The sequence below is a fragment of the Podarcis cretensis genome, assembly GCF_951804945.1.
Source record: "Podarcis cretensis genome assembly, chromosome: 8".
In the NCBI taxonomy this organism is placed as follows: domain Eukaryota; kingdom Metazoa; phylum Chordata; class Lepidosauria; order Squamata; family Lacertidae; genus Podarcis; species Podarcis cretensis.
Window position 1 is genome coordinate 31120045 of NC_137177.1, and position 15721 is coordinate 31135765.

The 15721-nt window shown below is 40.5% G+C and overlaps 1 protein-coding gene across 4 annotated transcripts in view; it reads left to right on the forward strand.

Moving 5' to 3' along the window:
• The window catches only part of LOC307222443 (protein argonaute-3), a 67626-nt gene that overhangs the window by 37151 nt on the left and 14754 nt on the right, over positions 1–15721 (forward strand). For 3 of the 4 annotated variants that reach the window (XM_079987712.1, XM_079987711.1, XM_079987713.1), the window contains 11 exons: positions 769–916; positions 2392–2511; positions 4303–4425; positions 4609–4742; positions 5618–5802; positions 6418–6577; positions 8292–8382; positions 9647–9841; positions 12803–12937; positions 13749–13850; positions 14822–15021. In XM_079987712.1, coding sequence (XP_079843838.1) covers positions 769–916; positions 2392–2511; positions 4303–4425; positions 4609–4742; positions 5618–5802; positions 6418–6577; positions 8292–8382; positions 9647–9841; positions 12803–12937; positions 13749–13850; positions 14822–15021 — 1593 coding nt within the window. Of the gene's footprint in view, positions 1–768; positions 917–2391; positions 2512–4302; positions 4426–4608; positions 4743–5617; positions 5803–6417; positions 6578–8291; positions 8383–9646; positions 9842–11852; positions 12760–12802; positions 12938–13748; positions 13851–14821; positions 15022–15721 lie in introns of those variants that run through there. The other variant, XM_079987714.1, reaches the window with a different exon arrangement.

Sequence of the window (15721 nt, forward strand, 5' to 3'; positions counted from 1 at the left end):
CACAATTCAAAGTGTTGGTGCTGACCTTTAAAGCCCTAAACGGCCTCGGTCCTGTATACCTGAAGGAGTCTCTCCACCCCCATCGTCCAGCCCGGACACTGAGATCCAGCGCTGAGGGCCTTCTGCCAGTTCCCTCATTGCGACAAATGAGGTTACAGGGAACCAGACAGAGGGTCTTCTCGGTAGTGGCGCCCACCCTGTGGAACACCCTCCCTTCAGATGTGAAGGAAATAAGCAGCTATCCTATCTTTAAGAGACATCTGAAGGCAGCCCTGTTTAGGGATGTTTTTAATATTTAATGCTGTATTGTTTTTAACACTTGATTGGGAGCCGCCCAGAGTGGCTGGGGAAACTCAGCCAGATGGGCGGGGTATAAATATATTATTATTATTATTATTATTATTATTATTATTAGTTAAATGTTTAGTTTGGGCTGGCGATTATTTTATTTGGGTATAACTGCAATCTGTTTATTATTGTTATTATTGGTTTCTATTGATTTATTGGTTTCTTTGTTGCTCGTGTAGGATATTTTGTTTTTTTAATGTTTGATGCTTTGTTGTGTTTTTATATATATTGTAAGCCGCCCAGAGTGGCTGGGGAAACCCAGCCAGATGGGCAGGATATAAATTTTAAAAAGTTATTTATTATTATAAGACTGACATGAAATAATGTTGTGTAACTTCCAGAAAAATCACTTAATTTTTTTCCAGAAGGCAGTTAACTCCCTCAGTTCTCCTCTGATTAAAACTCAATTTCTCTTTTCAGTTTCCCATTGCAGTTAGAAAATGGTCAGACTGTGGAGAGAACAGTAGCACAGTACTTCAGAGAAAAATACAACCTGCAGCTGAAATATCCTCATCTTCCTTGTCTACAAGTGGGACAGGAGCAGAAACACACCTATCTGCCTCTTGAAGTAATTTATTCAGAACACTGTTACTTTGCATAGCCAAAAAGGATTTGCCAGATGTTTTAATTGTGTGCAGTACAAGCAGTTTGCCAAACTTTTTATATAAAGGAAAGATTTTCTGACTTGTTTTTTAAAAAAGTTAAATATACATTTTTAAAAATACACCTATTCTCTACAGCCATGCCTGCCATCTAAGGATAACTCCATTTATCTGATGAAATGAGCTTTAGTACATGAAAGCTTATGCCATAATAAACAAGCTAGTTTTTAAGGTGCCCACAGGACTCTTCATTGTGTTTAGGGTGTGTGTGTATGTTACAAAACTAGCTTTCAAATATTTATTCATTTAAAAGCTTTGCATTTAAAAATATTTAAGTGGTATGCAAAAATACAACATAAAAGCAATATAGAAACAGATAAAGCAATATAAAAACTGAGATGCAAGTGTAAAAATGGAAAAAGTAAATCCAGTAACATCAAGATCTAATTTTATGGGTCAAGGAATGCCTTGGCAAAAGGATGTCTTTACAAGACATCTGAAGCAACTGATGAATGATGGTTTATGTATGGCAGGGGAGAAGGCATTCTAAAGGGAGGTGACAGTTATGGAATGCACCTGTTTTCAGGTCACCACCCGGTGATGCTCGGTAGGATTTGGTGCAATAAAATGCCCCCCTGCACACTGCATTAAATAATGTTGCTGACATGAGGGAAGTTTGGGGTAAGTAGGTTTTTGTGTGGAAGGATTGCAAGCTCTATTCACTTCAAGAACTGGCTCTGACTGGTGGATTACAATGAGCATATGAAGCTACCTTATTCAGTCAGATTGTTGGTTCATCTTGCCCAGTATTGTCTACTTTGACTGGCGGCTCCTCTTCAGAATTGCAAGCAAGAGGCTCTTTCCCAGCCTTGCTTCTTGTTAATCTTTCAGCTGGCAATGCTAGGGAATGAATCTGGAACCTTCTGCATGGAAGGTATGGGCTCCGTCAACTTGTCATAAGAACATAAGAAGAGCCTGCGGAATCAGGACAGCAGCCCATTTAGTCCAACATCCTTTTCTCACACTGGCTAACCAGAAGCCTATGGTAGGCCTGAAGGCAGGATCTTGACCCAATAGCACTCTTCCACTTAGGATTCTCTGCTGTTGGTGTTCAGAGGCATACCTCCACTTTCAGTGAAGGTAGAATATAACCATTGATAAACTTATTCAATATGAATTTGTCTAATCCTCTTTTAAAGCCATTCAATTTCTCCTATGCTGAATGTTGAATCTTAGGAAGATTGATAACTTTAGGAAAGCTTTAGAAAAGCTAACTTTTGTGGAAACATGTACTGCACTGAGGTTCTTACCACATAGGAACACTCACATTACTAGAACACAGTTCTAAAATTGCTTTGGCAGGCAATATGCTAGGTTCATAAATGATTTCAACAAATTTGTTTAATGTACATCATTAGACTGACATGTTCCATTTTTGCAGGTTTGTAACATCGTGGCAGGCCAGCGATGTATCAAGAAACTAACAGACAATCAAACATCAACCATGATAAAAGCAACAGCAAGATCTGCGCCAGATAGACAAGAAGAAATCAGCAGATTGGTTAGTTTGCTTTTGAATCGGAAAGAGGACTTGTGTACCCTTGAATGGCTAATGAAGATAAAACACGGCCTTTCCTAGTTTGTTCTTAAATCCCACAGCCTCCTTTTTGCCATTTTTTCTGCTTAGTGTTGTAGAGTGTGTTGCTACTGACTTCATAACTGTTATCCCCACCTCTGAAATCAATTAGTGAGGACAAAACTTGAGTTAATCTGCTTTGTACATGAAAGTTAGTGCAACATTTATCTCATTATCTCTGCATCTTCAAGACCTATAAATACCAAGACCTATGGCTAATTTGTTTCTTCTAACCTTTAGTAAGATGTTTTGTATGTTTTTTTCATTTGCGCGAGAAAGTTAGGTGTGATTTGCCCAAAACTGTCTGGTGGGCCAACCTTAGAGGCCTAACAGGCCTAATTAGGCCCATGGTCTGTAGGGAGTGAGTACAAACCTGGGACTATGCAAGCCAGGCTATAAATGTTATATGCCCTTGTGCAAAAGGGACCTGTTCTGGAAGGAGCTGTACTCACCCTGAAGGTGTAGATAAAGAGCTTAGGGGCACTTCTGGCTCAACTGCTGTGCTCAGTGGTGCACAGCATCTTCTAGCAGGTTTGGCTGGTGATCCAGTTGCAACCCTGTCTGCACAGGGGTAACTTAACTTCAGTTGTCTATACTCTAATAACCTCTAATTTATATTAGTGCAATACATTAAACATGGGACTGCCATTGAATACTGTTAGGAAACAGTGACCATATTACCAAATGGGACTAGCAGGTCTGAGTTTATTAAATCACTTCTGGCCCAACTGCAGTGGCTACTGATTAGTTTCTGGGTTCAATTCAAAGTGCTGGTTTGGACCTATAAAGCCACCATCCTCAGGACCCCAAAGTCCACCTCTTCCCACTTGAACCAGCTGAGACCCTGTGGCCCTCAGAGATCCTTCTCTGTGTACCTCATCTGAGGAAAGTGTGGAGGGTGACTACATGAGAATGGGGTTTCTCACTAGTGGTTCCCTGTTTGTGGAATGCTCTCCACCAGGAAACACACCTGGCACCTTCATAGTCACTTTTTAGGTTCTAGGCTAAGATGTTTGTATTTAATTCTGATGATTAATTAGCCCGTAATTAGCTCATCCTTTGGTAGGTATGGGTAGGATGACTTATCCTATTGTTCGATGAACATTTTAGGAATGTTGCATTGTATGTAAATTTTTAATTTGGCTTTTAATATATTTTACTTGTTTGTATTTCATCTTGCTGTTAAGTTGCTTTGAGATTTGTTTTTTTCTAAAGAGCCTAACAAATGCAATAAATAACAGTAATAGTATGTCATCGTCTATTGAGGCTTAGATTGAACTTTTGGAAGAAACTCTGCTTATATTTAGTTGTAGATGCTTTAGATTTCTCTTAAGAAAGGGCAGCTTCCCCTCAAATGGAGCATGATAAAAGGTATGTGCTCTCCTTGCGTGCCACTGGTCTAGGAAATATGCATGCCTTAATTTTGCCAAACTTTGAGCTTCAACCTTAAGGGCATAGCAGCCATCTTTAGAAAGTTTTTAAGCATCATCAAATGAGGTATGAATAGTAAATAATAATGGAATTTTTTGCAAATGGCTTGTAATTTAAGGCAGCCAAGTCTGTCTTGAAGAATCACAGAAGGTCCTTGTTCCACATTTGGAATACGTTGTTTACTTTTGACTTAGAGGAGGAGAAAGGAATTGAACCCTTAAATTAGCACTTCTGCAATAACAAGTGTATTCAATATGGCTGTTTTTGGTTCCACTTTTATGCCAGGTGAGAAGTGCTAATTATGATGCCGACCCATTTGTTCAAGAATTTCAGTTTAAAGTCCGTGATGAGATGGCTCATGTGACAGGGCGTGTGCTTCCAGCTCCCATGTTGCAGTACGGAGGGCGGGTAAGAAACCCTTGTTTGTTTGTCTCCTGGTGTAATATTCAGATGGGATTCTAACTTTGATTAGCAGCGCTTCCCTTCGTAGAACCGTCTGAGTTTAAACATCTGTGGAATGATTTATTGATGCACATACTGTAATTTACCAGTACATTAATTTAATTTTTTCCTCCCCATTTATTTCCATAGAATCGAACAGTTGCAACACCAAGTCATGGTGTGTGGGATATGCGGGGAAAACAATTTCATACTGGTGTGGAAATCAAGATGTGGGCAATTGCTTGCTTTGCAACACAGAGACAATGTCGTGAAGAAATACTGAAGTAAGCCACCTGTTAATGAGGCAGTGAACTGTTTCTCCCTTCCTTCCCCTGCCCTCATGTTACACAGTTTTTATTGCATGGTAGGTCACCGATTAGAAGAGGCTATGAGTTTTGTGTTTCTGCCTTAAGACCTGTGAAGCTGTCCAACCTTTGCTGCTGACATTGTTCACAAATGGGATTTATTTACCCAAAAGCTGCCTTGTTGCTGACAACCTGTTTTTCACATCTTTACTTTTTGGTTTATGATTGAAATTCAAGGGGTTGTTTTGGCACTTTGGCAAGGAGGGACTGAATGAAGCGTTAAAGTTGTGAGATGGGCAGTAGCACCTGAGCAGGACAGTTTCTGGGGAGCTGTTCTCACTTGTTTTTCTTCAGCTCTCTTGAACTGTTCCACCTGCTGTTCCGCTATGCTGCAGTTGCAGCGTCTTGGAGGCCATGCCAACTTAACTGCAGCATGACAGTATATTTTAAGATTTTATTATATAGTAAAACAGTAACCATTGCCTACAAACATTGGCCACAAAGCCTCTCCTTTGTGTGTAGTTTCTCCTTTAGCAGCCCCTGACAGCCTTATGTGTGGTTAAAAGCTGTGCTGGCAACGCTTTTAATCACGTGTAATGCAAACCAGTGATCAACAGGAACTTGAAACAACATTTTAAATGGGCTTGAGAGTGGTACCATCATAACCATAAATCTTGTTGAAGGCTCTCACTACAGAAAGAAGTAGCTGGAGGGAGAAAGTATGTGATCTGTGCACCCACAACTTTAGGGACTGGAAGAAAAAGGTATTCAGGGTTTTTTTTGGGGGGTATGCTTAGTTTCTATCGGTGGATGTTCATTATTCCTCCTTCAGAAAGCTTTCCATTTTTTGCCAGGGGTTTTACAGACCAGCTGCGCAAAATTTCCAAGGATGCAGGAATGCCAATCCAAGGTCAACCATGCTTCTGTAAATATGCACAAGGTGCCGACAGTGTGGAGCCCATGTTCCGACACCTTAAAAACACATATTCTGGGCTCCAGCTCATCATAGTCATCCTACCAGGGAAAACACCAGTGTATGGTAAATAAATATTAAAGTTGTATTTTGGTTCAGCTTGTGTTTGATTGCTTCTGTTTTCAAACTTTCAAATGGCAATCTTAGCATAGCAAGTTGCTGTAAGAAATGGCCAGTTGGACATGCAACATAGGTCAGACTTGTTGTATGTGTCTTGCTATTTTGTGAGGCTGAGAAATAGACAAGCTGGAAGAGGGGGAAATGTTGTTCAGGATAAGATAAAACTCTTGCCTGGAAGAGAGCTTTGCATTCATATTTGTAAGGAAGGAGAAACTTTTGTCTTGGGTTTTCTTTCTCCTGTTGATCTCTCTCATTCCAGCTAAGCTTCATTGCTTTCCTCCCTATTAGCTGCTAGGGAAGATTAGCTCCATATGAAGAAAAGCAGATCAGCTCCTCTTGTCAGCATGAGTTCAATTCTCTCCAGTTTTCTTTGCCTATCAGGAGGGGACCTCATTCTGTACTGAAGATATAGAGTTGTGCTGCTTTTTTAATATTGTACCTTTCTCTTGACATCCTTTGCATTGGGCATGACTTAGTGAGCTGACATTGCAGGGACAGATTTTAGAACTGTGCTGTGGTGTAAAATATTGAAGTCCCTTCACATCAATGCTTGTTTCTCAGCCGAGGTGAAGCGTGTGGGGGACACACTTTTGGGGATGGCCACGCAGTGTGTTCAAGTCAAGAACGTCATAAAAACATCTCCTCAAACCCTCTCTAACTTGTGCCTAAAGATTAACGTAAAACTGGGAGGAATCAACAACATCCTTGTACCTCATCAACGGTAAGAATCCTACCTTAATGTTAAGGCAATTCTCAGAATTGTGTACTCTGTAGAACTTCAGGGAATTGCTTTTCCCCCCAGATGTGGCATGAAATGATCAGTTGGATTGAGCAATTAAAAACCACACTGATTGTCTTAAAGTGCTCTCTATTACACTTTATGCCAATCAAAATGGTTTTTAATTGCAATTGTTAAGCATATATAGTCATAACTTCAGATAACAAGTGCCATCTGAGAAAATGTGTTTCTCAATTTTCATACTTGGGGAATGCCTCTTCTTAAACACCTACTGCAGCATGTACATGTATAATCTAAAACAGGGATGGTGGAGAACTATGGCCCTCCAGGTGTTGTTGAACTTCTAACTTCTAACTTCTGCTGGCAGGGGTTGATCATATCCAGAGGACCACAGGTTCCGACAATCCTCAGCTAAAAGCAAATTACATTTTTCCTGCAGAGATATTCTTCCATATTCAGATTTAATTTATTGACTTAAAGAATCTTGAGAATGTGGTTTTTAACCAAGTTATAGCCTTACTAATGTTACGTGCTTGATTTGATAGCCAAATTCATTTGCTAAAGCAACATTGGTCATCACAAAAGTACAGTCGTACCTTGGAAGTCGAACGGAATCCGTTCCGGAAGTCAGTTTGACTTCCAAAATGTTCGAAAACCAAATCACAGCTTCTGATTGGCTACAGTAAGCTCCTGCAGCCATTCGGAAGCCCCGTCGGACATTCGGATTCCAAAAGAATGTTTGCACACCGGAACAATCACTTCTGGGTTTGCAGTGTTCGGGAGCCAAAACGTCTGAGTTCCAGGGCGTTTGGGATCCAAGGTATGACTGTACAGACATAATAAATATTTGTATTTTTTGTAGCTGTTATCTTACTGAAAGCTTTAATAAGAAACAGGGTTTGACACAGCTAAATCTAAGTGATTTGGGGAACTTTATAATTTAAAATTTTGATAATTTGATAACCTTAGACTTTCTTGATGGTTTTGTGTTAATCATATTGTAATGGGTATTGGCTGTAATCAATAAAAATCTGACTGATTAGATTGCAAAAATAAATAAATACATGCAATCAATTTGAAAGGTACATTTTAGGAGATTGGACCCCATTTTGCAGGATAATTTTTGTCTGATCCGTCCGGATTACTATAGCAACCATACCCCTTGTATATAATATAATTATTCCTATCATCCAGTAAGTAACAGTTTTTGTCACCACTATTCAAAGAATAAAATGTACCATGAATCAATTTCAAAAACCTATCCCTGAGGAATTATGCAGCGAGCAGTATAATTCACAGTGAGCAATATTGTCCACCTCTCTCTGGCCGCACGATTTGAGTCAATCAGCTCCAGTCACAGGAATGTGAGACTGACTGTAAGATGCCCTCTGACTTGCACATCTTTAGTAAGCCCATGTATTCAGAGCTTCCCTGCCTCCTACAGCAATGTGGGGTGTTTGTTTTTATTAATTTTAAGTAGAGGAAGTCTGGTACATCCAAAATCTGCTATGTGTTCTAAAAAACTAAACTCTGGCATTTTAATTTTCTGTATGAAGATTTCTAGACTCCGTGGATGCATTTCAGGAATAGTTGCTTACCTTCTAGAATGTGAGGTGCATAGTCTAGGACCCTTCTGAGGAAGGCGGTAGATGAAGTTGGGATTTGAGATTGACATGTCACCTTTTTTTTTTAAAAGACCTTCTGTGTTCCAACAACCAGTGATTTTCTTGGGAGCAGATGTTACTCATCCACCTGCTGGGGATGGAAAGAAGCCATCTATCGCTGCTGTGAGTTGCATTCACATTTGTGTGTGCCCCCCACCCAACCTTCGTTGAATACCTTAGTTATGAGAGAGTGAAAGAGAGAGAACGTTCACCAGGATTGACTGCCTTAAATAGGCCCCTTGTCTCTGTCTCATTAGTTCTCCATGCCTCCTTTTGTGCTTAGTTTTCTGATGTAATCAAAGCATTCCCTAATACAAAATGACTGTTGCTTGGGGTTCCAGGGCTAACCATACGCAAGATGGAGCATTATTATGAGTCAGGAAAGGTTCAGTTTGCACATATGTAATGCTGCACCATGTTTTAGTGCTCTTTGCACAAACAGGAAGAAACCAAAGCAAATCCTTGGGCTTTCACACTACCCTCTCCTCTTGCACAGTGAGGAAAAGGACCACCTTCATTTATGGCACACTGTTTGAAAACCACTGCACTAAATCATCATTTAGTATTTTCAGTGAATGAAGCCAGCGTATAGATAATAACATTGTGATAGATGTGAGAAGAAGGCAGATCTGGATCAACTGGTAGATATCTGGTTCATTTGCAGTTGATCAGCAAGGATTTCTGACTCCCCATTTTTTAACAAAACCAGCAGCAGCAACAGAATGAAACCCACCACCCAACAAAATAATACTGCTGAAATGAAGAAAGCTTGGGGTAACCAGAAATAGATTTTGCGTGTGAAAGATCTGGGAGGCTTGGTTTGGTGCTGATACTCAAAACTGTTGCTAGACTCAGAATTAGGCAGTGGAAGACAGGAGTGACTGGCATGCTCTGGTCCATGGGGTCACAAAAAGCCGGACACGGCTAAACAACAACAACAACATGAACATGTCTTTTACACCAAATTCTAGTTGGTGGTTCTTGAGGTTATAGTAAAAACAAGCAGATTCCACAAGATCTCTTAACCCATGCATTAGGATCACCAGTGCTATCAGATTCAGTTTTGTCCAAGTGGGTGTGTTTGCTGTGTGAATGTCATGAGAGCTCCACTAGATGTGTATGACAAATTAGCCATGCATTATTCACATGGTGAATGAAGCACAGTTGTTTAGACCTCAATGGATAAAACATGCTTCATTCTTAAATGTCGATGACTTTCTAAGCTTTTATACATTAAAATTTAGTAATAAGCGGTTTTCACAGCTTTTCGCAACTGTCACTCTCTGAAGGCTTCTGCTTCCTGTTGGGGAAAACTATTTACGCTGATTAGAGAAAGTATTGTCTGTCTGGAACAATCATTTTTCTTCATGTGCCTCTCTTGTTTTAGGTTGTAGGTAGTATGGATGCCCATCCAAGCAGGTACTGTGCCACAGTGAGAGTTCAAAAACCCCGCCAGGAGATCATCCAAGACTTGGCCTCCATGGTTCGAGAACTTCTCATCCAGTTCTACAAGTCAACACGCTTCAAGCCGACACGAATAATCTTCTACCGTGATGGGGTGTCAGAAGGGCAGTTTCGACAGGTGTTTATGTCCCACAACTTTTACCATAAAAGGGCCCTCAGAGCAGATTACGGCGTTATAAAACTATTTTTACAAGGGTCATAATTTGGCCCGCAAGCCCATTTCCCCCAAGTGACACCTGATGTAACATGTGATGTCATGTGTGAGGAAGGGGACAACATGACTGCAAAGAAGCAACTGGGAACCTTAAAATGTGCTCCTGATAGTTCCTTAGCATTTTAATTTGGCAACAAATGCAAGGCTTGGAATGTAGCTGATCCCTTTCAGAAGCAGAGCTTGAACACAGCACTAGTCAGCTTGATCACAGCGGCTTCAAGTTTCACTGTGATCAGCTACACTTCAGAGTATCGGAAGCTTTCAAGTGTAGCCAGTCCCAGAGTTGATATCAAACTCTGCTTTGATTTCCTGGGATTTTCCTTGGCAGCACAGCTTGAACTTCAAAGGAAAAATGGGTCACCCGATGTCATGGTGACATAAGGTTCTTGAGAGGTGGGTGCTCCTGTCAAAGTGGGAATACTTAGAAAGGTGGGCAGTTCAGAACCGGACACTTCAGTCAGGTCCTAGTCCCCCACAGAATTCAGTGGCCAAGTTGCTTGATGGTTTGAGAATATAACACCAATCCTTGCCCTACTGCACTGGCTGCCACTTAGTATCCAGGCCCAATTAAAAGAGATGGTTTTGACCTATAAAGCCTTAAATGGTTCTAGTTTTTAAAGACTACCTCTCCCCATATGAACCAATACTGCAATCATCCTCTGAGGCCCTTTTGTGCCTCTTCTATGAGAAATCCGGAGGGTGGCAATGTAAGAATGGACCTTTTCTCCAGGGGCTCCTCATTTGTGGAATGCCGTCCCCAGGGAGGCTCTTCTGGAGCTTTCATTAGGCTCCAGATGAAAACACTCCTCTTCTCCCAGGCCTTTGGCTAATTAAACAATATATTACTTTTAAAATTGCCAGGGGGTGGGGATTGTGTTTTGTTTGTTAAATATTTTTGTGTTGCACACTGTAAACTGCCCTTTGATCCTTACATGAAGGGCTGTATATAAACTTAATAATAAACTCCACTTTAGATATTTTAAATAGCTATAATATGTTCTAACATGTTTGGTTGAACTGGTCACAGGTCTTCTGACCCTTCCAGGGCCATGTCCCTTCTCCCTTTATTGCCCTCGGCTCCTTGGGAAATCATGCCAGTCACCAGGCCATTTATTCTTTCGAAAGATCAACCCAGGACTTGTGTGTACACACACACACACACACACACACACACACACACACACACACACAAACACATACACGGTTACTCTGGGAAGCCTGCATGCAGAGCCTGAAGGCAACAGTCCTCTTAGTAACTGGTGTTCAAAGGGTAACCTGGAGGTCGCATATACTATCATTAGCACTAATTAGTAGATCTGTCCTCTGTGAATCTATCTAATCCCATTTAAAAATTGTTCTTGATGCTGGCCATCATCACATCTTATGGCAGTAAATTAATTATGCACCATGTGAATTACTTGATTGTGTCTGGCCTGACCCTCCTGCCAATTGGCTTTTCACAAAATGTTTCTCAGTGTCTAACAAATCTAAACCCCACCTCCTGACATCATTCCACTCATATATTGAGACTCCTTAACACCCCATGTCCAGTGGTCTTGGACATGAAATAGGTAGCATTTGTGAGAATTCTACAATAGGGGTTGTAGGTTGCATCACGTTACCTAACAACGTAATCTTACTTGCAAAACTTCACTTCTGCATTTCCCATTGTCATTGCTGCTAGTATGCACTACAATACCACTACAATGCACCACCCAGCCTATCTAGCCAATATGTGATGCCTGCAACCTTTGATATGCATTAAATGCACCCACCAAAACCCATCTCTCTGTATGCCTAATTATCAAATTGACCGTTACAAGGAGCTCTAGAGGCATAGTCTCTGCTCAAGAAGATGTTTATTTGTCACCCAAGGAATACTTCCTTTGTAAAGGAGTGTTTTCCTCTTCCTCAGAAAGATGCTCTCCTTCCTCAAGACCCTCATTCTCCATGCCAGCAGAGGAGCTGTCAGCTTGGCAGCAGGACGTTTCTATTATGTCCCTGATGTGTCAGGACCAAGTAGTGATCCATCCACAACAATGGAACTACATTAAGTTCCCCACAATGAGATCGCCCTCCTTCTACCCAGCACAAAGCACCATATCAAATACATGACCTGTCGCATGGGTGGGACTTGATACTGATTGTTTAAACACACTTATTCTAATAACTGCACCAGGATGCTAGCTTCCAGACTGAACTGCAAGTCCAGCCCAAATCTGTATAAATCTATATTGTCTGTTTTGCAGTTCTGCTATACATAGACCTTGGAAGTTCTAAACCAGCAAATACTATAGTGTCTTCTACATTTTAGTAGACTTAAAGGTTAGACACACTTCAAATGTATGTGTGTGTCTCTGCAATAGAATTAAGTAGTGTGTGTATTTTTTTAAATTGTTAATTTATCATGAAGACTCGGGGCGGGGGGGGGGGGAGAATACTAGCAGCATCCACCTATACAACAAATAAACAAGGATCAGGAATTTGAAGTGTACCCATTGACTACTAATGTTTCAAGAAATAAATTTCTAATTTCATATTTTTAAATTAAAATAATATAAATTAGTATAATGTCCATACCTTTATACCTCAAAACATTAAGATTGGTGAAGCAATGAGTTTTTTCTAGAATGTTCAGTAAAAGGCTTGCAGTGTGCCATAAAGTTGTCTTGCTGTTACCTTTCCCCTTTTATTCTTAAATATATCAGTTTTGCTACTAGAGCAAATTCTGAGAGGTTTTCTGTCCACTCATTTGTTGCCGTTTTCTTTGTGATCTTGGTTTCTTTTCACATAAGAATTTGATTTAAGTGTCCTGTTTTATTTTCTATTTGAGAGTAAGCTAACCATTCTGTATCTGCACTCTAGGTGTTGTATTATGAGCTGCTAGCAATTAGAGAGGCCTGTATCAGTCTCGAAAAGGATTACCAGCCTGGCATAACATATATTGTTGTTCAGAAGAGGCATCATACAAGGCTGTTTTGTGCTGATCGGACAGAAAGGGTAAGACTTGTCTAATTTCAGTGTAGTTGCTTCCAAGTGGATGACTGAAGAAAGTGTAATCTATCATTATTAGCATGTATATAGTGATTTAGAACTTTCACAGCACTTCAGATGAATCATCTTGTTGTAATCCTTACAACAGTCCTATAAGATAGCCCATTATGATTTCCCCCGTCATAGATGGAATTGAGAGGCTGATAAATGATGGTAGAGGCAAAATTTCAATGGAGGATGTTCTGATTCATAGCATGGTACAACAGCTTAATTCCCCCACTTTGTAAATGCTTCAATGAGGAGCCATAGCACCATGGCAGAGTAACAACTTTGCTTGCAGAAGGCCCCCAGTTCAGTCATTCCAGTGAAAAACATCTTCAGCAGCAGGGCTTACTAATGCCCTTGTACGAGACCTTGACAATCTGCTTAGTATCTAGATATCAGGCTAGATGGGCCTATGGGTCTGGTCTGATAGAAAGCTATATGTTTCTATTCTTCCAAGTTTACTGTTCAGTTTCAAAGGCAAGCAAAATTGACTGATACAAAATGGCATTTCAACTTCATTTTGTTGTGAACCTCACCTCTATGTTAACAACAGACTTTATTCCAGCTGCCAGCCTCTTTGCACCATCATTGTTACAAGCCTGGTGTCAGCAGCCCAGTTCTGGACTTGCTTTCATGCACAAAAACTAGAAGCTGATGTTCAAAGTTGAAACAAATAAAAGCAGATTTTTCAGTATTTTATATCATGTGTTCATTGCATAATTATCAAGCTAACATTTTTGTTCCTCTCCTGTGGAAATGCATTCTTTTCTAGGTTGGAAGAAGTGGGAACATCCCAGCTGGAACAACTGTAGATACGGATATCACACATCCTTATGAATTTGATTTTTACCTCTGTAGCCATGCAGGAATACAGGTAGGAACTAAAGCACAAACCTACTTGACTCAGTCTGGGTTTGGTATCATTCGTGAGCAGACATGAGTGGTAATATAAGTGAATCTGCAGGGTGCTTTCTATTTAAACCAGTTTTTTTAAAACAACCAAGGCTGACTTAAAGCAAGCTTTTTATGACTTGAGCTTTTTTTCCAAGTTTGTACCCTTTAGATTTGCCATGGAACAAAAATGTCATATTAGCCAGGAATGTATTCTCAAAATGTTTGGCTCACACACTAAATCTTTTCTGTGACATCTGAAGGCAGAAAATGTGTTAGGAATTGTCCTCTGGAAGCTCTGCTATGGCTCCAGCATTTGCTTTTCGTGCTTGTATTCACCCATATACCTTTCGGAAGCTGCAGAAAATATGTAATTGCTGTGCTTCATAAATTCGAAACTGAAGCAGCTTGGCATCAAGCTCTTACAAAGTAAATTTGTTTAGTTACGCCAAGGGCTCCTTAAAACTATATTCAGCCTCTGGTTATGGGCTGTATCCAATGTAGCAGCAAGTCACTTGTCTTGATCTGCTGGTGAAAAGCTTTGTGCCAGTGGATCATTGTTGCACCAGAGAATGCATAAGCAGGTTACTGGTAAGTTTGTTGTTAACACAACTGTTGCATTGGTTTTCTCTGTTGTGCAGCATTAAAACTCTCATGTCCAGTCGCACAAGAGCCGTTGCACTGGTGAATGATACAGCCCTATATTTTAGCACTTGGAAGTGTTCATTTGAAATAAGTGACAGGATAGGACTATGGTGGTGTTCTGCAGGATGCTAATGTGCTGCAGTGCCAAGAGTGTGCAAGGGTCAGGCTACAGCAACATGGAATCCCCCTTCTCAGGAACACAGTCAATATCCTTGGCATACAAAAACATTTGCTATTCAGTTTAATTTTTATAGAAATGTGATGCAGAAAGTTAATTGGGCATTTGAACTGATGTTTCATTCTCCCTAGGGTACCAGCCGTCCCTCACATTATCATGTATTGTGGGATGATAACTGTTTTACTGCAGACGAACTTCAGCTGCTAACTTACCAGCTCTGCCACACCTATGTGCGCTGCACACGATCTGTGTCTATACCTGCACCAGCGTATTATGCTCACCTGGTGGCATTCAGAGCAAGATATCACCTTGTAGACAAAGAACATGACAGGTAAGAGTAGTGTTGCCAAATGTCTTGGCTTCTCTGACCTCTGGGCTAGTTGCCATAATTTTTTATGTTAAAGTATGGCATTTGATCTCATTGCAGACTTGTTCCAAACTTGATTTTATTTTTTTAAAGAAAGGTCAGCAGCATCATTTTCACATGTTTAAACAGTATAGTCAACACATGTGCACTAGGGTACCTGGTTGTTTAGCTCAGTCCTAGCACATTGTTTCATACTGCTGCATATGAAACCACTGAGTATAGTCAGAGTTAGCTTACAAGAATGATCCATTAACTTCACTTTTTTGTGCAACCCTGATTGGATTTTGAGAGGTAAGTAGGGGTGTGTGCATGCTCCATGGAGACCACATGCATAATTAGACCCCTTTGGGCATTGCCCTGTCTCTCCCACCTCAACTAGCAAACCATCAAATGTGCATGATTAAATGTGTACAGAGTTCTACAGAAATGGCAGCAGGCAAGCCAGTTAGCTATGAGGTCCATTGAGGTAAAGTCGTCATGATTGCCAATCTATCCTTTATAAATCTAGCACTGTTATAAATATGACGCAGAGTTCCTGCAGTGTTCCCATACAGCTCATTCATTCATTCATTCATTCATTCATTATAGAAGGTTGCCCTGTGGGTGTGGTGGGGAACCGTGGATTCCCATAGATGGTTACCCACAACTTTAATCTTTTATTAGG